This window comes from Protopterus annectens, chromosome 2.part0 (assembly GCF_019279795.1).
Source record: "Protopterus annectens isolate FY-2018-M chromosome 2.part0, PAN1.0, whole genome shotgun sequence".
Classification (NCBI taxonomy): Eukaryota; Metazoa; Chordata; order Ceratodontiformes; family Protopteridae; genus Protopterus; species Protopterus annectens.
Genome location: NC_056728.1, coordinates 963,473,763 through 963,499,415, shown reverse-complemented (window position 1 = coordinate 963,499,415; position 25,653 = coordinate 963,473,763). Strand labels below are relative to the sequence as shown.

Sequence of the window (25,653 nt, the reverse complement as noted above, 5' to 3'; positions counted from 1 at the left end):
TCTATAACAATACCATAACTACAGGATTTCAGAGACTGTTCTTGGTGGAATTGTTTTAGCAAATAAGGGGAAAATACCTTCTAATTGGTAACATACAAGAAACAACTCAGAAGTCTGCTGATGATAGTCCAGTATTTACCTAGGTTTCAAATTCTCATCCAGGGTTGACTCATGATACTGTTAGAAAAACTGTTTTCCTGATTGACATTACCTCTGCAAGACAAATTTCAGAATTATAAGTGCTGTCGTGTAAGGTACCGTTTCCTCATCTTCCACAAAGATAGTGTCATTGAGAACAAATCCTAACTTTATCCCAAACATGTCATCTGAAGTAAATTTAAATCGATCCATTGATTTGTCACTTTTTTTCCCAGTTGGCCTAACAAAGGAGAACGTATGCTTTCTACATCAAATGTTTACAGACAAATGTACTCTGACTATAACAAACATATTATTTTATTTGTTGACATTTTGATTACTGGAAAAGACCAACTGGGTAGGAATACATTTTCACCAGAGTCCTGGGGAGAAAAGCTCCAAATTATTACAAAACATTTTAAGAACAATAATTTTGCAGTCTTCAGAAATAACACAAAAAAACTTTACCGTTTAAATAATTATACAAAATTAGACATAATAAGAAAACATGGATTAAGAATAGATGCAAGTTACATGACAATGATTTAATATTTAGAGAAATTTTAGCCAGTTTATTTAGAAATTAAAGATGTTAGTGTAATAAACAGGATTTCAATATGAAGTGAGAGAAAAGCAGGCTTGTGGTATATTTAGAGAGAGCAATGGGAGAGAAATTGATAGAAGGGAGAGGTAGGAGTTGTAAGGTATGAATAGGCATTTGTTCACATTTAGAGGTATAGTTTATCCTGGTGTTGAGCAGGAACAGGTCCAAATTTTGGCTAGGTAGTGTATCAGAATGGTTTTGAAAGATTGGGGGGGGGGGGCATTGATCTGATTGATATAGCTAAGGAGTTCCAGGCCTTAGCAACATGCTATGAGTATAGACTATGCCCAGCAGATGTGATAGATTTATGGACAGAAAGGAGTTTTTGATTATGGGACCATAATGACTGACCTGAGAACAGTTGTGTAGAATATTATTTAGTGATGGACAAGCAGATAGGTACTGGTTTATTTTATAGGTGGTCAGAAGCTATGTATGTGTTAGTTAATGGGGTAGTTCTAACCAATTTAGACTTTTTAGTGCTATACAGTGGTGGGTTCTGAAAGTGGTATTTGCTACAAGTTTAGCAGCTTTGTTATAGCATTATTCAAGTTTTGATTTTGTGATCCCTAGGGATTAGTGAAGAAGGGAGTGCCATAAAGAAATGTGGGGAGGAGATGAGCATTATCAAGAATAATTTTAGTTGCTTTGATGGGAACGTTTTTGGTTTTGTAAAGCAGCCCCGTTTTTAGAGTTTTTTTCTTATGCAGTTTTGTATTTGCAGTTACAGTGAGACTATCTGGCTTATGTTGGGTAATCCAGGCAAGTCGTTCAACAGTTTTCTTTTGCTTTTAACATTTATGGCAGCATAAATTGGATTACTAAGGTTGGGAGCTGATCATTGTGTGGTTAGAGTAGTGTGTGAAAGAGAATTGTCTTAATATTCATTGTGATAGGTGGGGCCACGATTAGGGTGAATGTATCCTCCTCGAAGGAGTTTAGTATATTGCAAAATTATTGATACTTTTTTGTGAGAGTATTTTTCCACTTTAATTTTGTTTTGGTTTGAGTTGAAATGGAGTTAATCAGTCTGTGTTTGGAGTAAAGGTGAGGGGCATCATTGAATAGGTTTGGTGGGATATGTAGAGTGTGTGGGGAGGAATTATGAATAAGTGGTTGGGAAAGTGTTGGAGAGATGTTGAGCTATTATAAAGTCATGGTAGGATGAGAGATGGCCCAAATAGCAGGAGAGGAATAGAAGATAAGCTGAAGTGTAGCATGATTAAGTAAAGGGATCTGTATATTATAGTTGACAGGTAGTGGGGATCAAGAATGATCTAAAGTTGTTGCAGGGGAAGAAGGATATTTATTGGTGGTGGAGTTTGAAAGCTTATAGAGGGTAGATAGGAAATGGGTATAAAGGAAGATAATTAGTTTGCCCTGGTATCTTCTTTGGAATGTAAGGAATAGAGGAGTTTAAAAGTCTAGAGTATGAAAATGTAGTTTAATATAGGAAGAAGTGACGATTTGGGAAAAGCAGAAGATACAATGTACAATAGATAGATGGTGGGAGGGAAGGATGAGAGTTTGAATGTAGCGCATGGCAGAATGGGAGGGAGGTTGTTGGGAATGGTGCTAAAAGATTTTGTGTAACTCCCAACTTCCATTTAAAGAAACAGAATTGTTTATGATAGTAGTGTGGTTGTTTGGAGAGGTTAGGTAATAAGAGTCATAAGTGAAATGTGTATGTGGGAAGCAGCATAATAGAGAGGGGTTAGGTGGGCATTTAGGGGTAGGAAGCATAGGAGGCTTCCACCATCAGGTCATATTATAACAGAGTAATCGGCTTATAGCCAGTAGAAAGCAGTTAAAGGGGCACATAACAGAGCAGGCATTGTCCTATTTCCTGACTGCAGAAACCAGACAGAAAAGGAGCCTAAGTAACCGACTTATATGTTTTAATCTATTGGTTAAGAGAAAAGGCATTGATTGACTTAGTAAATGCTCCTTGAGCGCAAGGATTGCTCCTTTGGATGGGGTGAAGGATGTTGCAGCCACTTACCAGCACAGGACAGGCACGTATTTGACGAGTTGAGATTTCTACACAGTAAGGTTCTTCATCTTAAATTTGCTTACATTGTACAGCGACAAAATTCTCAGTGAAAACATTTTGGAGTTGGGCCTTTTGGCAGAGCTCCTGCAGTGTCTGGTTGGATGTAGTGACCACAACCTCTAAAAGGAAAAAAAAAGAGAAAAAACTCTACTAAAGTGTCCTGTTATATTGAGGCAGTAACGTTATTATGAAAAGAGATGGAGGAAGGACCACAATGAGTTATAACAAGAGAACATGGGGAAAGTATAAGAATAGATGCATGAAAAGAGAACGTGGGGAAAGAATAGATGCATGGAAAGAAAGTTGATGAATGTAAGCTAAGAGTAGATTAGCATGAGGTATACTGATACAGAGCCAGACTAATAGTGTTTATAGAGAGCTGTATAGAGCAAGGTGTCATAACATAACACTACACTGATAAGCATACTATAAAACAATCACTTATCAACATTTATGGGATTAACTATTTGTTTGTTTGTCTTTGTTTACTGGGAAAGTCTGACTGGGTAATATGCATTTTCAATGGAGGCCTGGGGATAAAAGCTGCATTTGCTTACATTGCATTATACTAAGTTTCTGTTAAACAGAGTTGTTACATTTCTATTTACATTTATATACAAACAGTAGTTACATTTATACATTGTAAGATTTTACAGGAGGTGGAAGTTACTAAAGAAAACCTATGAGACATATCTGCGCTTTGAAGGAAGATGGTGACCGAGCAAAAGAGGAGACAGTTGTGAGGGGGATATTTAGCAGTACCTTCTACTGCAGTGAATTATAAAAGAAATTAGAAAATCAAACTTTCTCCTTTTCCAAAGCAAAGTTGGGAAACTGTACGTCAGAAGTTACTTTCTAAGTGGCTGTCAGACTGAAATTCCTTTTTATAAAACAAGAGGTTTGTGTCTGCAGTCAAAACCAAAAGCTCATTCTGCTATAGCAGTTGCTCCTTCTAAAGCAGTCATAAAAAGAGTTCCCATTGATATTTGTACAGCTAATATTTTATCAACAGATCCTACCTTTTATATTTCATTACAGATTGGGTGTGCAGTCTACTGCTTCCCCATCCTTTGGCTCTGCCATTCACAGGAATGTCCTTCCTTGATACCACCGAAATCCTTTTAGGTAGCGTTGGAATTTGTCCCAAACTGTGAATCGGATGAAAATATACAATGTCTGATATGAACGTTATTTAGTTATCATAACATATCTGGGTTATCTCATATTTGTCAGGTTCAACATCCCTCCCACCTTCCCCCTTCCAAGTTATCATCTACAGACTTCTGGTGTTTGAGCAGGCCTCGACTAAGATCCTTCTGCTTAAGGTCATCTTATAAAGGTTGACATACTGAAGTTATTTTATTCCATGATGGTTTTTTTTTTTCTTATCAGGATATTTTCTGTATGATTAGAAATGGTCAGCAAATGTGATATCAGGTAGTTTAGACAGGAGAGAATTGGAATTGTTGGTAAGTGAAGAGTCAGTGTCTCTGATAGAAAGCTCCTGAAGAAGGCACCAAGGTCAGATCCAGTTGGATCAGACTACCCAAATGTTGAACCAGGCAAAAATGAGACCACAAATGGATCTTTCGTTATGATAAGTACATAACTTTTGTATCTGTATTGTCTTTCCATCTAGTTCAGCCTTCCCTCCCTGCAATCCCTGCCCTTTCTTTTCAGTGAGCCTCCTGACTGTGGGATGACTGTGTCTGGGAGATCTTTCCCTTTTCCCTTCAAGAATGTTTTGGGGCCTTCCTATCTTTTGCCCATGAAGTTTGAGTATTGTCAGTTTTGGTTAGTACATGACAAAATTGATCTGAGGTAGTCCAAAGGAGCAAGGGGTTATGGATAAAGGTGGAGGAGTTTGGCCTGAAGTCTGTAGAATCTGTCCGGGTTTTTATCTGAGTAGGATCAGATAACCCACAGGTTGAACCAAATGGAAAGAGACAATGTGAACCTATTGTTATGGCAAGTACATGGGTACATAGGTGTGTACTAGGCTAATGGCCCTGGACCGTGTACAAGCCTAGCCCATAGGATTACCCTGGCATTGTGCCACCCGAACTTAGTTTCCAGTGTCTCTGTCGAGTAGAGCCACTGGAGTGATCCCCGGGGTGAACTTTCTATTTCTCATCCACTCATCAAGATTTCTCTTGAAGAGAAACAGCGAGGTTCTCTGTTTTGACATGTATGGGAAGTCTATTCCATAGTATTGGGCAGTCTGTGGGTTATGAACCTGTCCCTCCACCATGTTCTGTTGATTGTGGTAATGAGGTTGAGGTCTCTGGAGCATGTGATGTGGAGGGATTGGGATTTTTTTAGATGTAACATTTCTAACAGAGCTGGGTCAGACATGGCTTTGTAAGTCAAGCAGAGAACACCTCCAACTAGGCAGTATGAGACCGAGAATAGTGTTTTATGAGTCTGTCCATATAGGACAAGTGTTTAAGGCCTAGGATCCTCTTTGTTAAGTACTTTTGCGGCCTCTGCAGTTGCAAGTGTCTAGTGAGGTACATGCCAAATGGGGCATTGTACTGTGATTGGCCTAATGACGGAAGTGTAGAGGGAGAAAATGACCTCTTTCTTCCTGGATGCAAAACCCTTAGTAATGAGATGTGCCACATAGAAGGACTTTTTGACCACAGTAGCAATGTGGTGATCAAAAGAGAGGTTGCTGTCAACCTTTGTTCCCAAATCTCTTATAACGCCTTCTGTGTTCAGTGGACTACTATCGTTGTGGTAATTCATAGAAACTGGGTTTTTCCCAAAGGGGATGACGACATTTTTTGGCATCAAGCTTAAGGCCATGGTTCTGACACCACTCAGTCTCAGTGAGGCCATTCTGTAGAATGTCAACATCACTTGGGGAGTTAATAATATCTCCCAACTTGCAATTGTCTGGGAACTTTGTCAGCTAGAGTCCCTTCATGTTAGTCTGGACTTCAGAGAAGTAGATACCAAGCAGGAGAGGACCCAGGACCAAACCCTGTGGTACTCCACTCTTGACTAGTCGGCAGTCTGACTGAGTCAGCTACTTTCACACTGTGGGTTCTACCTGTGAACCAGTTTGCAACCCACCTAGTGATATATGGGTTGATGTCTAGGTTAGTGAGAAAACTAAGAATCTAGGAAAAACAGTTAAGGTGTAATCAGGCTACTAACGAGCAGTAATAAATGCAGCAGATTATGGGCAACTGTACACTTTAAGAAAGTGTGGCACAAAACTTAATAAAGTTGGAAGAAGCACAAGTACAGTAAAAGCAGCTGTATAAGCTGTGATTTGCTCTTTAGTAAGTGGGAAGGAAGATAATTCAGGTTTGAGACTAAGGGGAGGGCCTTCCCAGCTGACCTCACAGTGCTCGGTAGAATGAGCTGATGAAATGGGACTGGGTGGAGCTTCTAAAATCAAATTTATAGTAGGGGTTGCCAACTCAAAAACCACCAAAGCTTAAAAGTACAATAGCAAAAGGGCAGGTGAGTGGAAAAAGTCAAATGCAGGCAGAGAACAACAAGTCAAACAAGCACTACAGCGAAATAAAGATGTCACTAAATATTTGTAGCTAAATCTGGAATGCTATTTTCAGCTTCTCACACTAATTAATTAGCTGGATTTTATTCACTGTCTGTAACATAATTATTTTCTATCTGACTCTAGCCAACAAAAAAATTAAAACGAAACAAAATGCAATGTAAGAAAAAGATAAAAAAAAAAAAAAAAAAACAGCCAAACCTTAAGTGAATAACTTCAATTCAAAATCAAATGTAGAGGTCAGCAATAGTCAGGCAGAGAGCAGCAAGTCCTTGGACAAAACCATACAAAAACAACAATCTTTTGTGTCTTTTTTTCCAGCAAGGCAGTAAACTAAATTTTCCCAAAGTGATAGTTCTCTAGATGGGTTTCAGACAGTCTCACATTCCTGTTATGCATAACCAACAGCTAGGTCCAAAGCCAAAAGTACTTTCCTGAAGATCACTCTCAACGTCTGTGGCCTTTTTCAAGAACTCCTCTCTAGATAACATTTGTGCTGCAGCAACATGGTCAGCAATACCATTATCAAACACTATATAAGCTGTATCTCATATTGAGGTCTAGAGATTCCTTTGGTTCTCCCACCATCAGGAGTAACCTGTCTTGATGCCACCCAGGAAGAAAGTAGATGGGGCATCTGTCCCAACAGTCAAGACTGATGGAAAGAACAGTGCAGAATACCAAAGGCAAGTACTTTCCTTAATGATGGATGTTTATTGTCCATCTCCCTCCATCTTGACAACGTCTCCCCCATCCTTCCTGGATATACTTAAGCACAATGTCTTTCTCGATGCCTCCTCAATAAAATGTTATCTTGTGGGGGAACTTGATTTAAGGGACGGGAGGATACACTGCATTATGGGAGAGGGGAAAAGGTTGAAAGATCTAGAATCATCTGAGTGGAAATGTTGCCAGCTTGGATCCACAGTGGGGGCAGATAGCCCAACATTTGAAGTGGATGGAAAGGGTCAGTAAGGATGATTATGTTAAGTACAAAACTTTTGTTTTGGATTTTGTTGCCTTACTTAGATTCTAGTAGCTTTTAGTGTCACAGAAGTGTACTATAGCTGAAGTTTAAGGATTTCAAATTTCCTTCAGTCTTATCCAAGAGTATTTTTTGGAATAAGTCATATTAAAGTACTTCACATCAAAACAAGAACAGTGTTTGGTATGCCACTCCTTCCCCTAATGGGCATACAGTGAAAGTGCAGTCACATGCCCTTTAGGAATGTCCTTAAGTGGCTGAAAAGACCTGACAGGAGTACTTATTGTATGGTTTATCCAATACCTATGAATTTCAACGAAATTGGCCATGTTTTGGAAATCTCTCTATCACAACTCTTCTATGCTATATGAGTAAACAGAGTCAAGATGTTTGTGTAAAATCCATTGAGCTTTATAGCAGTTTTATTGAGGAAAGATCTATGCACTGTATTTAAGTCTATTTGTGTCTAATGCTTTGTATACAGCTTCTCTAGCATCAAATTTAGAAATTCACTATCCCCATTATTTTCCATGTAGGTGCGTGAGGTATGCCAGAAGTACAAGCGAGACTGCTACTGGCAGGCAAATGCCCTGCTGGCACTGCAAGAGGTAAGAATATAAATGTGCATGTCCTGTACATTTTGAATAAAGGGCTGGGATGTCAGTATAGGCACCGAATGAACCCTGCACCTCCGAAAGACGTGATCCTGAGAAGGAGTTAGAAAGGACTTTTTGAAATGTATAGTGAACCCCAGGCTTTGTAGAAGGCGAAACTGCATAAAGGAGATCTTGCAGTAAGGTCTCTGTAGAGGATGCCTGCAGCATGAGGTCATCCAAGCAGGGGAAGATTTGGAGCCTCTTTGGCCTGCAAAAAGCAATCACAGGTGCTAGGCATTTGGTGTATACCCTTGAGGCAGTAGAAAGGCCAAACAGCAAAGCAGAGAACTGAATGAATTGGGATATGCAGAGAAGTATCTTAGAGGTCCAGAGACACCATATAAGCCTGAAAGCAAAAGAGGGCACAAAATCTGAAAGAACGAAATTTGAAAAGAGGGAACCTTCAAAAATGTTTTTAGATGAGTGAGGTCTAGAACTGATTTTAAAATCCCCTCTTTCCTTTATTCTGGAACAACCACCACTCCCCGTTTGGGAAACCGGGACCTCTTGAATAGTGCCCTGAATCAGGAGATCTCGAAGCACTCTTAGAAAAAAGGGCACTTGTTGGTAAGAGCACTGAGGAATTCCCATAAAAGGGAGAAGAGCTTTCCAGACCATGAAATACCCCTGGTGGATTATGGACAGCATCCAGGAGTCCCGAGTGATCTTTAGTCAAACAGGGAGAGAGAAAGAAAGATGAAGAGAAAGTGGCTAGGAAGAGTTTAATAGCACCTGGTTTATCAGGAAAAGGAGACTTCTGGGGCACGGAATTCTGAGTAGCCTTAGCAGGAGAAGCCCACTTTCCACCTTTTTACCCTTGGGGGAGGGTGAGATTGCCTATGAACAAAGGATGGCTTATTGGGGTAATTTCTCTGAAACTTGGGTGCAGGAGAAACAAACACCTGCTTTAAGTTCCTATAAAGTCTTGCCCATATCCTGAAGGGACTTTAACAAAGCAGCTGCAGCAGGTCTTTATTGTCCAGAGTAACATCCATCCCCTTAGCCTTAATATCATCAGGCAAAAGTTGAAGCCAAAGCCAAGAATATCCCCTCAAAACCAACCCAAAAGCAACTGCCCTAGAAAAAGCATCTTGTGCATCATAACTACACTTGATTTAATGACTAGCTACTTGGAAGGAAGTCCCTAACAGGGAAAGAGCAGAAGTTTTCCCTTTAGAGTCTGGTAGAGCAGAAATTACCTGACTGGCCTAAGAAAAAAAGAGCCAACATGTACCTAGACATATAGGTCTGATAACTGACTGCCCTAAAAGGCTAAGGTATCAGCCTTGTTACCCAACCTTTCCATGGTTCTGCTATCTTTATCAGAAGGCAGTAACTTAGGAAGCAATTAATCTGACTTGTTAGAAACCGCAGACTATCGAGGGTTTAGCAGAAAAGGCATTTGTACAGAAATTTACAGTCCTCAGGTACTTTATAAAACCTGTCAGGTTCCTTGGGGGGTAAGGGGCTGAGAGTCAGAACCCTTAAAAAAAATTTAGAAAAGGCATCCAAACAAAACAGACAAAATAGGAAGGACAGCAGATGATTTGGGAGAAACCATCTGCAGGAGCCCATAACACCTTTTCTATCTCAGAAACCTGAGCACAATCCCATTTAATTTCGCAAGATGGCAGTGCCTTACGTGGCTGTGGCCTGTTCGGCTCCTGTTTTCATTTTTCATGTTTTCATGCAGGAGTATGTGTCATTATGTCTCTGTTTTTCCTTTGGAGTCTGTTTTGTGGCCAGATCTGTAGTGCTGATGCAGCCTTGGTGCTGAGTGGGCTATTGGACTTGCGTGGAGTATCTTGGAGTGGCTGAGATGGTTGGTCTTGTCGTGGCTGTTCAGGCCTGTGTGTGGGAGGTGCACAGAGAAGAGCAGATGGTGGAGACTGATTGTCTGATGGTGTTGTGCTGGAGAAAACTGGACCGATGCTGGTGCAGAGATGAGGTTGGGACAGCCATGGTTCACACTGAATGTCCATAGCAGAGGTCTGCATTGCCTCCAAGGATGTGCCCAAAGTTGAATCCCTGCTGGTATCCAAAATGGTCATGGAGTAGAGTTGTTTCACAAGAGGTCTAGCTTCTCTACTGTCAAGGTACATTTATCAGCTATTTCCAATTTTCACGAGGCAAAACCAAATGTCTATTGCTTTATTAAACATTTAGAAGGCTTGTTTAAAAAGAACTTTTCTGTCAAGACCTCCAGTCAGAGAGAGACCTGGTCCCTTCATAGGGTATCACTGTCATGCTTCAGGCTGTGACAGAGATTCACTCGAGATGGCATCTTCAGTAGATTTAATGTTTTTGTCATGGAAGTCTGTTTTCATGGTGGCTTTTGTGTTGGCAAGAAGGATGTCAGAATTGCAAGCCTTGTCTTGTAAACTCCCTTATCTGTTCTTCCATAAAGCCTGGGTTTCTTTGAGAGCAAATCCACAATTTATCCCAAAAGTCTTCACTGAAGTAAACTGCAACTATCATTCTACCAGTATTTTCCAAAAGTATTCCAACAGAGAGTATATTCTGCATTTACTAGATGTTCTTCGACAATTCTGTTTCTATTTACACAGACAGGATTTCAGGTAACCTGATCAGCTTTCCATTCCCTTTTCTAAATCCAGCTTTGGGCAAAGAGTATCTAAAGTAACCCTGTGCAGGGGGATTTCCTACTGTAAAACAGTTGTCTACATTCAGATGGCGTTAACGTAACCAGGTAAACCAAAGGCACACTCTGCCAGGGCTGTAGCTACCTCTACTGCCCTGTTGGGTAGGTTACAGATTGATGAGATTTGTGCTGCAGCGACTTTGTCTACTGTCCACACCTTTGTATCACACTACATGCTGGATGTACAGTCAGGAGGCCATGTATCTTTTGGTTTTGCCATTCTCAAGAATTTCCTTCCTTGATTCCATACAGATGTTTTTGGTAGCCTAGAAATGTGACCCAAAGGTTGAAATGGACAAAAAAACAGACAACATTGGATATGAAAGTTATGTACTTACCATAGCACTAGATCTGTGGTGTCTTGTTTTCATCTGATTCAACATCCCTTCTAACGTCCCTCAACCTGAATTGTCTTTTAGATCTTGATCAAGCAGTTAGACCTAAGCCGGGGCCTTGTATCTGGACAGATCCTTTCCGGGCCATCTGTCACTGTTTCATCATTATCCACTATTGCTTCAAGCAAGCTTGCATAGGTTACCGTTATGGAATGATGTATTCAAACTATATGCAGGTAAACTCAGAGGAATTGTGGGGAATTATGGGTAGGGGGAAGAGCTAGAGCCATGTATCCAAGCTTCTAAAAAGTGCCAAGGTCAGATCGGGTAACCTAGAGGTTATTAAAAAGAATACAAGCATTATAGTAAGTACATAACTTTGTTTAATTTTTGTATTGATGCGATTCAGTGCATTTTCTTAAAACATGCTCCCAATAACCTCCACGTTTTGTCAATGGGAACTTTTCTTCAAGACTTGAGTGTAGAAATATTTATGCAAATATTCCTTACAAAATTCAAAATTTCCTTGATTTGGTTGCCTATCTAACAATAATTAATTATTCATGCCATGCAGATTTTAATTATATACTGTATTAATCTGATGTTATCCATTTCATTGTTGTTCATGTCTGAGTCTTGGATCTGATCCAACAACTTTACAGTGCAGATTCTAGGCTTGAGTTCCTCTCACTCCCATAATCCCTCTCTACCTTCAAACCCTCAGATCTCATTTGCCATGGTTAGCTACAGATGTTCTTCGTGTTTCACTGTTGCAATCATTACATTTGGGTAATCTGCTGGCAGGTTGCCCTCAGTCAGCCTGATTAACAAAGTCTTGGGTCTTGCGTCGGTTGCTGTCCCGTCTTCCATGATGTCAGGTCGTCAGGGGTATAAAACATGCAGCCAACTTCATTTTCATCAGTCTTTCTTGCCGCGCAGTGCCCGAAGCAGAAGCAGTTCACAAGTGCCGGTCGGCCGACTGCTGAAATTTTCGTTTTCAAGTTTCAGAACTGAAGTCTTCAACCAAAAGCTAAGTATCCTGTTGGGAAAACTTTTTCTTGCTCCTTACTGATGTCAGTAAAAGTTAATTGTTTTACTTGTGGGAAGCAAATACCTCATAAGGATTTTCATTTGTACTGTATTCCTTGCCTAGGCCCTGACCACAATGTGCCATGCTGTCAGTTTTGTGCTAAATCGTGCCTTGCTGTCGGTTTTGTGCTAAATTTAATCAATGCACTATTAAGCGTTGGTATATTTTTGCATCAAAATATGTTGGCTGAACTTTTAACTATCCAGAAATGTCGCTGGTTAGCAATCCGACTACCGGAATACACAAAAAAACGCAAAGAAAAAGACCGTCGAGGTCCAAAACCGACGAAGCTTCTCCTAAGCCAGTCACCGGTACTCAGTGAGGCGCTTTCGCAGCCCGTGATATCTGCTACTTTTGATTTTCAGGCCTCTACTGAGACCCATTTGGAGTCCGGTATGGCACAAGACACTAAGTATTGAACCCGCAGATGTCTCTACCTTAGATGGGTCCAGAGCCGCTGAGCAGGCACTAGCTTCTGAGGGTGTTTTCAGGCCTAAAGATTTGTATATTAAACCAATGCTGTCTTCAAAACCTAGGCCAAAATCAACTTCTGTGTCTAAACTGATGCTTGGGCCACGTCCACAGGCCCCTATGCCTAAAAAACAAATGATCAAAATTGCTGAAGATTTAATTACCTTGATCAGGGGGTCCCACCCCCCTCCTGCTAAAAGGCCTAGGCCAAGGCACTGACTTTGAATCATCAGATCAGGTTTCTATTTATTCTGATTCCTCTTCTGATCAGGAATTATCTATTCCACCTTATGAGGACTCTGATGCAGAAGATTCCATCCCTTCTGCTTCTCTTCCTGAGGATTTTTCTTTTGGAGAAACTTTGCATACCTTAAGGGAACACTTTCACTGGGAGAGTCAGGATTTCTCAGAATCTAAAAAGAGGCTTAGGGATTTTCTTCTTCCTCAGCATAGGCCTTTGGCTATACCTCCTCTTCTAGACATTGTTGATTATGTTTTCTCAGAATCCAGCATGGCTCCTGATTCCCTTCCTCCGGCTCCTAGTAAGGGTTCCTGACTCCCACAAATTCCTTTTTAAAAGCCCTACTGCTGACCCTGAAACCATTTCTCAGCATCCCAAGGGCGTTAAGGCTTCTACTGCTAAAAATCTCTACCCCTTCTTATAGAGACTCCAGGGCGCTGGATAGATGGGGTAAGAAAGTTTACACATCTGCAACCTTGGCAATCAGGCTTTTAAACTGTCAATTTCATACGCTTAAATATCAGCAGCATGTCATGGGCTTACTTAAACAGAAAATTATGTTGATTTCTGAGTGTGGAAAATAGAGTTGCAGGATTTATTGCATTCAGCTGAACAAGTTGGGAAGCATACTTTGCAATGTGGTTTTGATTACTTGGAGGCCACTTGCAGGGCCGCTGTAACTGGATCTGTGATTAGAAGGCATGCTTGGCTCAAGGAGCAAAATCTGCCTGATCATGTTAAAGCAAAATTGTTGGATGCTCCTTTACAACAGGACAGTGTATTTGGTAATAAGGCAGAAGAAGTTTTGAAAAAGATGGAAGATGAAGCTAAATCTATGCAAACTGTAAAAGATTTCCTACAAGTGCAGCCGCCCAGGTTAAGTAGGCACTGGCCTATTAAGAATATGTCCTTTCCAGTACCCACCAGAGCCTCTCAGGTCAACCCCATACACTCCAAAGGCTCCAGGTTTCAATCACAAGGAACTTGCAGAACAAAACAATGGGGTGCCTCCACTTCCAAGTAACAAGGCACTTTCCTACAGTAAACAGTCTCAATGACTTTCCTCTGCAATCACCAAGCACATATCTTTTGGCAGCCCCTTTGGGGGGAAAACTGGCACTTCATGCACAAAATTGGCAACCAATTACCCAGGACAAGTGGGTTTTAAATATATCCCAGGGATACATATTTCATTTCCACACATTGCCAATCTCAAACGGATGGCCAGATCTGCCTCCAAATCAGTGGGCAGAGGCCCAGAAACAAGTTATGTCCCTCATGAATATGGGGGCTCTTCAACCAGTACCAGAAAAGGGATAAGGTTTTTATTCAAGACTTTTCCTGGTACCCAGGTACTTATCCATTCTAAATACATTTCTTGACATTCCAAAATTCAAGATGCTGACTCTACAACAGTTACTGCCTATGCTAGGCAAGGATGCCTGGTTGGTAACTCTAGACTTAAGAGGTTTACCTGCATATCCCAATCAGGGAATCTTGCAGAAGATACCTTCGCTTCAATGCAGGCTGTTTGTATTACCAGTTTTCTGCACTGCCCTTTGGCTTATCTACTGCACCCAGAGTCTTCACAAAATGACTGGCGCCAGTAATTGCATTTTGCAGACAAGGAAACATTCAAATTTATCCTTACCTGGACAATTGCCTAATTCAGGCAGAACACAAAAGCACTCTTCTAAAGCATCTGGCATTTGTAAAAAGGCTTCTAACTTGTCTAGGTACACCATAAACGAAAAGAAATCACAACTGGTACCCTCTCAAATAATTACATTCCAGGGTGCAAGCTTGAATACAACTGCCCAGATGACTTACCTCACCCCAGAAAAACAAATTCAATTGATGACTTACTTCGAACAGGTGGCCACAAAAACCCAGCTATCTGCAAGACAAATTTTGCAGGCCTTGGGGTTCATGACTTCCTGCATTCTAATAATTCCATATGCAAGACTGCATATGAGGAAACTTCAATGCTACCTAAAAAGCTTATGGAGTCAACATTGTCACAGCTTGGAAACAATGATTCCCATCATTCCTTGCCTGCAGCAAGAGTTCCTATGGTGGGCAGAGGCCTGCCACCAAAACATCGGACTGTCATTCATTCCACCCACCACTGCCACCCAAACCTTGACTACAGACGCATCAGATTATGCTTGGGGGGGGCGCATCTGGCAGGGAGATGCATTCAGGGCCAATGGAGCCCAAATCAAATGCACCTACATATCAACCAGAAAAAGATGCTAGCTGTACAGAATGCTCTGACAGCCTTCAAGGACTATCTTCATCCAGGACAACTACTGATAAAGACAGACAACACCACAGTCATGTGGTACATAAACAAGCAGGGGGGTTACCCATTCCTACCCCCTTTGCAGACTAGCCATGGCTTTGTGGAACACGGCCTTGACTTACCAAATACATCTACAAGCTCAGTTCCTGCCAGGAAAGCAAAATACTCTGGCAGACGAACTAAGCAGAAATCTTATGGACCCACACGAATGGAAACTGGATCCACAAATCTTCAGCATGTTGACACGCAACTGGGGAAGCCCAGACATGGATCTTTTTTGCCTCACCCCAAAACTATCAGTTGGACAAATTCTGCACAAGAAATCATCACAAAAAAGCTTGGAAAGTGGATGCTGTATCCTTCAGCTGGAAAGTCAGTCGATGCCTCCCCCTTCTGCCTCTGCTCTCCACGGTTTTACTAAGTCAGACAGGAAAAACCAAAAATGATTATGATTGCTCCAGACTGGCCTCGCCAACACTAGTACCCGCTCCTACGCAATATGTCACACATTCCTCCGTGGTACCTGCCTCAGGCACCTTATCTACTGTCTCAGCAGAACTACCAAATTCTGCACACTCAAGCTCCAAACTCTGAATCTTGCAGCATGGCTAATCAACTAATTTTACCAGTTACATCTCTCAGCAGACCTGTGATTGATGTCATTTTGGAGGCTAAAAGGCCTAGTACTAGAAAATGTTATGCAGATAAATGGAAAAGATTCTGTGCCTGGAACAAAGCACAAGGAATAAGCACAGCAATGCCCAATATTCCTCAGATTCTGCAATATTTAACTGGGATGCTTCACAAGGGCCTCTCCTTTTCTTCCATAAAAATCTATGCCTCTGCCATTTCAGCTCATTACAACACAGAGCCTCCCCTCTTTTCTCATCCCCTGCTAAAGCAGTACCTCAGAGGGGCCAAAAATTTGAGACCTCCCAGGAGAGCACCAACTCCTGCATGGGACCTCAATTTTGTGTTGGAAAAACTCACCCTACCTCCTTTTGAACCAGCTGCTACTGCAGACATAAAATTTCTCTCTTGGAAGACAGCTTTTCTTTTAGCCGTCACTTCAGCTAGAAGGATTTCAGAACTACAGGCTCTCATGGCAGTGGAGCCTTTTATTATCTTTTACCCAGACAGGGTGGCTCTCAGGACCAATCCATCCTTTATGCCTAAAGTGGTATCTAGTGTGGCTCTTAATCAGACCATTCATCTGCCAACCTTTTTCCCAAATCCACAGAACAAGGATGAGCGGATTCTGCATTCATTGGATGTACACAAACAACTAAGATTCTACTTAAACAGGACAAAATCTCTAAGAAAATCACAATCCCCTACAAACCTCAGCAAAACTGACGTTAATAAACTTTCTAGCAGTTACAATCACATTGCTAGATTTGCTACCGATGCAGCCTACAGAACTCATCAGTGTATTAACCTAAATCTACTAGGATGACTTGAACTGCCTAACCTACTTCAGGTTAACCAAATAATAGTTGCACACAAGATCCTATACCAACCAGATAATACACCCCTACTTAAAAACCTCATTGCCCCCTACAGTAACGTTAGTGCATTTTGTTCATCTGAAAGACTACTCGTTCAAACTCTCAAATCCAACAACACAGCTGGAGAATCTCTATTTGCTAACTCTTTTGGCAAAACTTGTAATTCTCTTCCTGCTAATCTTACATCTGAACTAATTCTATCTCAGTTCAAGAAAAGTCTGATTCAGTACTTTAAAAAAATGATGGCTATGTCCTTGTCCTAATCCAGACTAACTCTAACCATCACTCGTGTGCACATGGAGGACTTCTGCCTACACTTTGTTTCTTAACTTATATATCCTATGATCTCCTTTGATCTACTACCAGGTTAGCTTACTAGGCATTCAGTACCCTATCATTTTTAAAAAGACTGTCTAAAATTTTCCATCGCAGTAAAATGTAATTTGTCTGTATATCTGTTTTGTTTACATCTGTGTACAGATCTTTTTATTTGTGTTTATTTTGTGTTTTAAACTGTAAAAATGTAACAGTTTGTTGAATGTATTTTTTGGAGCTTTTCTCCCAGGGACTCTGCTACAAATGGACATGTATCCAGTCGGACTATCCCGGTAAACAAATGTAAAGTAAAAATAAATAAATACATTTTTGAAGGACAGAGCTAAAGCGACAAAATCAAGGATGCTGTCCAAAATTGGGGACAATTAAAAGGTATACTGTGTCCAAACAAATAAATGTATATACACATGCACACCTATGTTAGCTTACAAGTTTAGAAATAAAATTAAAAATGTGTAGAGAGAGGACTAAAACCAGGGACATACTGCTGTTAAGTACCTGGTTGTTGGAATAACAGACTTTGCTTGTGTCATCTGAACAATATGAAGACTGGAAACTCAAACTGCCATAGAGACTGCAATCTTGAACTGCTTTTCAGAATCGCTACAAAATGTGGGCCAAGTACATGAGTCAAAATCGAAGAGAGTTCAGCTTTTCTTCAATCTTGAAGTGAAGCAAGCACTCTCTCTTTCATGTGGGGACAGTAGCTACTGCCTATTGTCCCCACATGAAAGAGAGAGTGCTTGCTTCACCTTACCTATAATTATGAAGCAGTAAAATTTTACTGCTGATTGTTTGGATAAGTAATGCAGCTGCTCCCAACTGTCTGCATGTGAAGGTTGCCAGCCTAGCTAGATAGAATTTTGTTGAAAGCTGATAAGTCGAGCATTGTATGACTGATCTCAAGCTTGGAGACAGAATGTCTGGGGCAAGAAATTATTTTGATTGTCTTGATTTAAAAGATACCTGCTAAGTTTTTACATGTATAATGTATTTTATTGCTGTGGCTTCCTGGCCAGATGCAGGTTACTAAGAAATGTAAATTTTGAGTTTGTTAGCCTGGGTACTAAAGAAGTGGTGCAATGACTCAGCAGTACTGGGTGTTTATCAATTTAAGACTTTCTCTGAGAGAAAGATTTAAGCATTTTGGAGTTTGTCTGAAGAACATGCAGTTGCTTGTTCTGTAAGCAAGTAAGATATTTATTTAGAACAGTGATTTCTCTTGGAGATGGATATAAATATCCAGGTTAGTGTAGCTGTTTTCTATATTTGTCAGACTAGTCTGCAGTTTAATTATAAAGCATTTTCCTGTGCTCTATGAACTCTGTCTTGTGTTTTTATTATTATTAAATATTTTAAACCTTTAAACTGAGGCTGTTTTGTGTAAAGGTAATATATGTTCTTGGAGTACATTGCATGCATTTGTTGATACTGTACAAGCCACTCTAATAGCTTTAGCTCTGAGTCGCACATACAATTTGGATAACAATATTACACAGTGAAATTGGTCACCCTTTGGGAAGAGCCTTATAGTAGCTGATATTAGTGGTTGGTGTCAGTGATTTCTACCTTATAGTCTGGAGAGGAGGGGGCATAGCTGGAGAACCTGTGCCAGCCTTCCCCAGGAGTGTCGGCGATAAGAGTTATATATAAATGCACAAAGTTTGTGTGTATCAGCTACTTGGGCAAGGACATGAAGCACTGTTTGGACAGAGAGGGTGCTGGAGGTTTTAGCTTGACCACTAGGCCAGTACATGGGTGTCTAATACTTGGCAGTGGTGGGATATCCACATCAGATATTAATTGGTTGATAGCGCGAGTTAGCCACATCACATATTAATTGGCTTGTAGTACTACAGAAAGCCAGTGGAGAGTCTTATTAAGGATCTTTAGAGAAAGGGAGAAACCAGCCCCAGACTGACTGTGATCTCTGTGCGCTCTTAAGGGAAATTGTACTTTACCGTATGTGTACTTGTTATCCTTTCCAATGTGCATGTCCCTCACTGGTGCTAGTGGTGAGTATTGAGGCTCCTTGATTACTGGGCCAGTGCATGGGCATCACGTACTTGTTTGGCAGTGGTGGGATATCCACATCATATATTAGTTGGTTGATAGTGCGAGTTAGCCACATCACATATTAATTGGCTTGTAGGGGTGTGGATAGTGAATTCCTGTAGCTTGTGTACAGTGATCACTGAAGGTGTTTATGTACTCTAATTCAGCCATGCAGTGAACATTCAGAGTTCAGATCACAATTGTTTTATTTCTTTTGTTAGCTTAGTTAGTCAGGGAGAGCAGGCAAGCATATCAGCAGAGGAATATGTTAAGCTGACAAGGAGCCAGTTGGCTGAGATGTGCCAGGCTAAAGGACTGGTGCATGGAAGCCTGACTAAGGCAGACATGATTGCAGCTTTGGTCACAGCTGCACCTGAGCATAACAACCAGGAACATGATCAGACTGGCCGTGAAGATATACAACACTCAGAGAATGGGCAGCTCAACCTTTCTACAGAGGACTTAAAAATCAATCTGAAGCTAAAGTGACTTGAGTTGGACGCCAAGCATTTGGAAATAGAAGCAGCAGAGAGACTGAGATGTCTAGAGAATGAGAAACTGCTATGCCTGGAAGCTGAGGAGAAGGAGAGGCAGAATTAAAAAGAGATGCTCACTTTTCGCCAGAATCATGGAGGTAATGGGGAAGGGAGTAACCGGACCCCAGAAGCACAAAAGGTCAGTAAATTTCTTCCACCGTTTACAGAGGGGGATAATTTTGATAGCTTCATTCATATGTTTGAGTGGGTATGTAGACAGTATATTGTTGACCAAAGGGTCTGGGTACCGTTTCCGACCCCCTTACTCCATGGTAAAGCTGTAAATGTACTTTTCACATTATCTGACGTTGACTGTTTTAACTATATAATGCTGTAAAGAATTGTTTGTTAGAATCTTTTAACGCAACACCTGAAACTTGTAGGGAAAAGTTTTGAGACAATTGTTACATTGTCTCAAGATGCCCATTTCACCTAGGCTGTCTACAAAGGTGGCTGGGAAGGGCAAATCCATAGTTACAGATGTTTACTACTGTGGACTGTAGGGGAAGTTGACCCTATGAGGTTTTGAGTTAATGTAGTCCACGTCTGTACAAACAGGGCAGCTTGCCACCTAGCCCAAACAAGTGCCTCTTTGTAAAACTCCTGATAAAGTACAGTATGATTTGGAAAATATGCTTGTATAGCGAAAGCCAAGACAGCAAATGCCTTCATTTGGGCAGTGCAGCGTGCTGCTCGATCAGCACCTTACATAAGCAACAAAAGGTTTAACACAGCACACCAACCAATGGCAAGACACTTGAAAATAGTCTTAGTAATGTCCACAGCTAGACTGAGAGAGCAACCTTCTAACACCAGAAGGTAAAACCCACTATTCTATCCATTCTAGATTAGCCAGGAATGATATTGTAGTGATTTGCCTTTTGTCTACCACCTGACTTTACTACTAGTGCTGGTCTCACCACAGCTACACTCTTCTAGAAATAATGTCCCTTTGGTCCTTCTTTCACTAGAAACAAAACCGTAGCACTAATCCTAACCTGCTTCTTAAGAAGTAGATGACAGTCTTCTCCCAAATGTTCTGTGGGTGTACAGGCTTGTTGCAGCTTTCTCCTGATAGAGGCCTTGGATAGCACATACAGCAGCCCAGTGTGAGAAATAAAATGCACAGAGGTCCAAAATTAGACCAGTCGGGAAAGTCCAATACATGCTGCCCAGTCAGAGACCATCATGTGTCTAGGTCACTGTGCTTTTCTCACTAGGAGCAAAGCATTATTTCCTAAGAAGCAGTTTTCAGGCGTACAGGTGATTAATAGTCTGTAGAAGGGCTAGAGAATAATGTCCCTGTGCCCATTTCTGTCATCACTAGCAAAACAGAAGCTTTTTTCCCAAAGTGATGTCTGAGATTTGGTTTGTAGACTACTAGTTATTGGTAAGCTAGCCCAAATGTTTGTGATTTCAAAACTAGGATGAAAGGAAATGGATTAGTGCCATACATTGTAGTGTGCCTTAAACAGTGGGAATATATGAAAAAGAGAGTAACTACAGTCTAAGGGAGAAGGCCTTCCTAGTTTAAACGTATAGTGCTCACTATTATGAGCAGGCAAGTTGAGACCGGCAGGAACTTCTGAAGTCAGATGTACAAATGGAGAGAGCCACTGCAGCTCCAGAAGATTAAAACCTTTTCCACTAAGGTTCTATAATAAATGCTGCTACTCGGCTCTTCCCATAGGTCACCTAGTCATAATGTCTTTGCCGTTAAAGCAGAATACAGAAAAAAAGTATTCCCTAACTTGCTGTAAATACTTTTAATTCTCAAGCATACAAAAAAATTGATACACCTGATGTAAAACAAAACAAATGTATAAAAGCAATGCAAAATTTCAGCCCTTAATCGTAGAATTCCCGAGTAGTCTCATGACAGCAGCACTTCTATGGCAGCTCCAAAAGATTAAAAATCTTTTTATTTTTTTTTTATCATCCAAATTCCTTTGTCTGTTTTTCTTCCAGAGTTGTACTTAGAATGAATGCATCCTTTGTCATTAGACCAATTTGAATTTGTCAATTAATTTACCAGTATTCTTTCCAAATTATTTGACCAAAGATGAATATCTGTTACACCATTTAGATTTGCATAAGCAACTTAAATTTTATCTACATTGCACCAAGGAAATCGAGAAGAGCAAACGGTTACTTGTATTCTTCTCTTCTGCCAGGAAAGAGCAGGGAATATCCAAGGCTACCCATTCTAAATAGTTGTCTTACTGTATTGCTTATTGCTGCATTTTTTTCTGGGAAACTCTTGACCACTAAATCGAAAGTGCACTCTATAAGAGCTCAGTCCACATTCAATATCTTTTTACAAGTTTTACCCTTGGATGACATTGCAGTCGTTTATAAATGGTTTACCTTTCATGCACTTGCCAAACATCATAGTGTGAGTACACTTTTTCTAGAGCATGTGCTTACTTTGAAGCCACCATTTTTAAAGGTGTACTGCCTTAGGCTACCGGAGGTCAGCTTGGGATTCTGTCAGCTGTTTCCAGTGTCCAGAAGGAACTAGAATAAAATATGTACGTTACATACCAAAACATGACATTGGAGTCAACTGCACAGCTTTATGACACTTATACAAATTTTGCTCTAAGAACTCTTGTTGGAAGACATGGAATCCAGATATCTTTCCCATCCATGCAAGGAAATGTTCCTATATGCCTTTCCCATATTTTCTCTGATAATGAGAGTTCTTTTAAAGATCCAAAAGGACTCTCCAAAAATTTAGTTACTCTCTTTTGACCCAGAAAGCAGTGGTTCTCCCATCTCATGAAAATGGCCAAAGGCAAGTACCACAGTCTTCCCCACTGTATGGATTTACTTCACAGGACAAGGGATCACTGATCCACCAAACATGGAGAATAGTCTTCATTGCTTGGAGGATTAGAATTTTAATCCATATTTATGCACCTTTTTCTGAGGATGTGTAACCGTTATTAAAGGAGGCTAGAAAAGCTACTACTAGGAAATCCAGTTTAGCCAAATGGAAGAGATTTTCCTAGTCGGTCCCGTAAAAGGAGCTAGGATTCATCCAAGGCAGAAGCCTCTCTGGTTCTCCAGTATATGTGTGAATTCCAGTATTAAAATTTGTCTTTCAGTCATATCTCCCTCTCTGTATTAGGTTCCCCTTTCTTCCTTGTTTCAAGAAAACATTTTTGAAATGGGTATTTATTGCATATCTGTAAACCTGGAAAATGGGTGAGTCTTCCTTGATCTCGTGTTAGAAAATTTTGTTTTAAAGTCATTTGAACAAGCTCATCCAGGTGATATAACATTTTTGGCCTGAAAATGTTCTTGAAAAGCTAGACCCAGTATATTACTCCTATCCAAAGAAATTTGAGGAGGAGTCAGTACATGCTTTGTGTTCTGTTTCTTTTTGACAGGAAAAATGGGGCCAGCTATGTTACTAATGACAACTGCTGCTTCCTCTGGGATGGACACAGCATTCTGACACAACAGGGGAATCTTTCCCTGTGCCCTGTCCTATGACTGTAAGAGTGGCTTTCTTGCACACTGAAGGGTATTCAAACAGCTGCAAAGGACATGGCTAACCTCTGGTCCATAGTGGCTGTAGGTGCTACACCAGGGGGATCTGGGGTAAAAATATGTGGTTTGAGGTAAAACAAATGGCCACAGCACTGTCTTCCACTTGCAGCTCAGGCAAATTGCTAGCCTGCTGTAGTGGCAATAGCTGTTTGCTTACCCTTTTCTTTTTGTTTTCAGTTGGTTTACACTATTTTTTAACTGATAGAAAAAAATGAGTGCCCTGTTTAATGGAATGTCTCGAGACTGTAATATTGTTTAAAGCATAACACTCCTAGTTGTAAAATAACTTTTCCTGAGGAGGAAAGTAATAAAACTACAATACATTTAAGAAACTGAAAATCCTCCCCCCAAACGGAAAGAAGAAGCTGACTGTCGCTGTGCTATTCAGTAGCAATAAAATTCTGAAGGGCTTCACTCCCAATCTTGTCTTTTAGTGAGCTCAACTCCAGTTGCATTACAGTTTGGGTGACTGGAAGGTGCCCTGAAGCTTTGGAAGCTGGTTGGCTGATATATCCTTGGCAGGCTATAACCCATATAAGGCTACTTGCAGCAGTGCTCTTTCAAATATCTACTGTTATAGTAAGTTCAGCTTACTCTGCTGTACCTTTTGGAATATGTACATGTGCTTTTTTTGCCAGCATACTCTTGAGCTTCCTTGGGACGTACAGTGCATGTGGAAGGCACCTAAAAGCTTTCATGTACTGGCCAGATGTGTGTTCCATTGCAGGATACTTCCCATATATCTACTCTTTCAGTAAGTTTACTACTTTCCCATTGAGGGTGAGTATTTGTAGCTAGAATGAAAGCTTCTACTATACTGCAGAAGCACAGGGAGGAAAAAGGTTATCAGTTAAAACACTTGAAGACTGAACAAGGTACTGTTTCACTTAATTTATGGTTTATTCTTGGGTTGATTTCCTTGTGATTGTGTTGCTTTTTAAACTGTATTTTTATGTTGGGTGGATAAAGTCCATTTCATGTTTTTATTTTCCAAACATGAGAAGGTTAAATTGTGTGCTGATATGGCCCCTGTAGCCAAAGCATTGTGTTTAAAGGCTGCGCTGTATTGTATAACAAAAGTTTTGCAATTCTTCCTCATAATGAATTTTCTTGTTACAGGCTGCAGAAGCATACATGGTACACCTCTTTGAGGATGCCTATCATTGTAGTAGGCATGCCAGAAGGATTACCCTGTACCCAAAGGACATGCAGCTTGCCCGAAGGATTCGGGGTAGAGAATGAACACTTGGGCTTAACCACTGTGCTATTGAAATGTTCATGCCTGTAGTTTTAGATCCGCAGTGTCACAACAGCGGTTTGAATAGTATTTTGTAGTTGTATATATTGTCTTTGTTTAAAATGTTGTTATTCCTCCGTTTTGAAGGAGAGATCTCATAGTTTGCATGCTGATTACTGAAGAATTTTAAATCCTGAAAAAAATACCCAGTGCAGGTGGCACTGTTTAGTATAAGACAGTGAAAGTGCACATTACTTTCTCAGTGCACCTTAGCTTCTGATATGCTGCATGATTTTTTTTTTGTTTTGGATTAATAAATATCAGTAGATTTTAATGGCTATCAAAAAATTAGAAACTGTATTTCTACCTGGCTACAGTCACTAACTGCAGAATTCATATGGTATATAGCTAGAAAAATGTAGCTTGTTCATTTAACTTGAAAAATATTGTGTTTATTTTATTATCAGCAAATATTATAGGACACTTGCTATATATATATATATATATATATATATATATATATATATATATATATATATATATATACATGTGTGTTTATATATAGCTTGAGTCATGCTTTGTGCTTTACTATACTTGACTAATTATTGTATGATTTGCCATTGGAACATGGTAATAATTTTTATATGGTCTAAACTGTTATTAAAAAAATGATTGGTATAATTGTTTTGTAAATTGTCTGAGTGTTGAATTCTTCCCTTACTGAAAACATGTAACTCCCGAAGTTAATATTTTAGGCATTTGGCATAGTGTTTCCTAATACTTCAAAAAGGTAGCAAAAATGGGTAAAGTGTGCCCTTTTAGTCAGTTGACTTCCACTTCCATGCACCTTTGCTTGTTATATGTAGTGTTGATTGTTGCACATTGTAATGGATGTTTGGTATTAGAATTGATTTTCTTTTTTATCACTGTTGCAGCACTAATATCATGTGGGGTCTCCTGCCAAGGATAGCCCAACATGTGGCCAGTACACCAAAGCATTTCCATCCTTGTAATGTTGTATGTCAGGCATACGCTCCCTGTGCAGGCATAGAACATAAAGGTGATGTATGCATGCTGCTTACTCAGAACTTCTTTGCAGCCAGTTTGAATGTCACGCATGAATGTCCATCTGAACACCCTTTGGTGACCTGGTTCCTAGTGAGCCATTTACAGGTAAGTGCCCAATTGGGGTTCCTTCTTTTTCTTTTATTTGTGTTAGTGTAGGAGGCAGATTCCCCAAAAAGACAGTCAGTAAGTGTTTATTCTGCTTAGGTGCTTCACACATTCATACCCAGTGTACTATTTGTCAGACTTTAGTTCCTAAAATGCTTCACAGCCATCTCTCCTCTTTATC

General features: G+C 40.3%; 1 protein-coding gene across 1 annotated transcript in view; it reads left to right on the top strand.

The window, feature by feature from the left end:
• The window catches only part of LOC122793324 (histone H3-like centromeric protein A), a 94,622-nt gene extending 69,645 nt beyond the window's left edge, over positions 1-24,977 (top strand). The window contains exons 5-6 of the mRNA XM_044061220.1: positions 7,846-7,917; positions 24,182-24,977. Coding sequence (XP_043917155.1) covers positions 7,846-7,917; positions 24,182-24,304 — 195 coding nt within the window. The 3' untranslated portion in view covers positions 24,305-24,977. The remainder of the gene's footprint in view (positions 1-7,845; positions 7,918-24,181) is intronic.
• Positions 24,978-25,653: the final 676 nt, after the last annotated feature.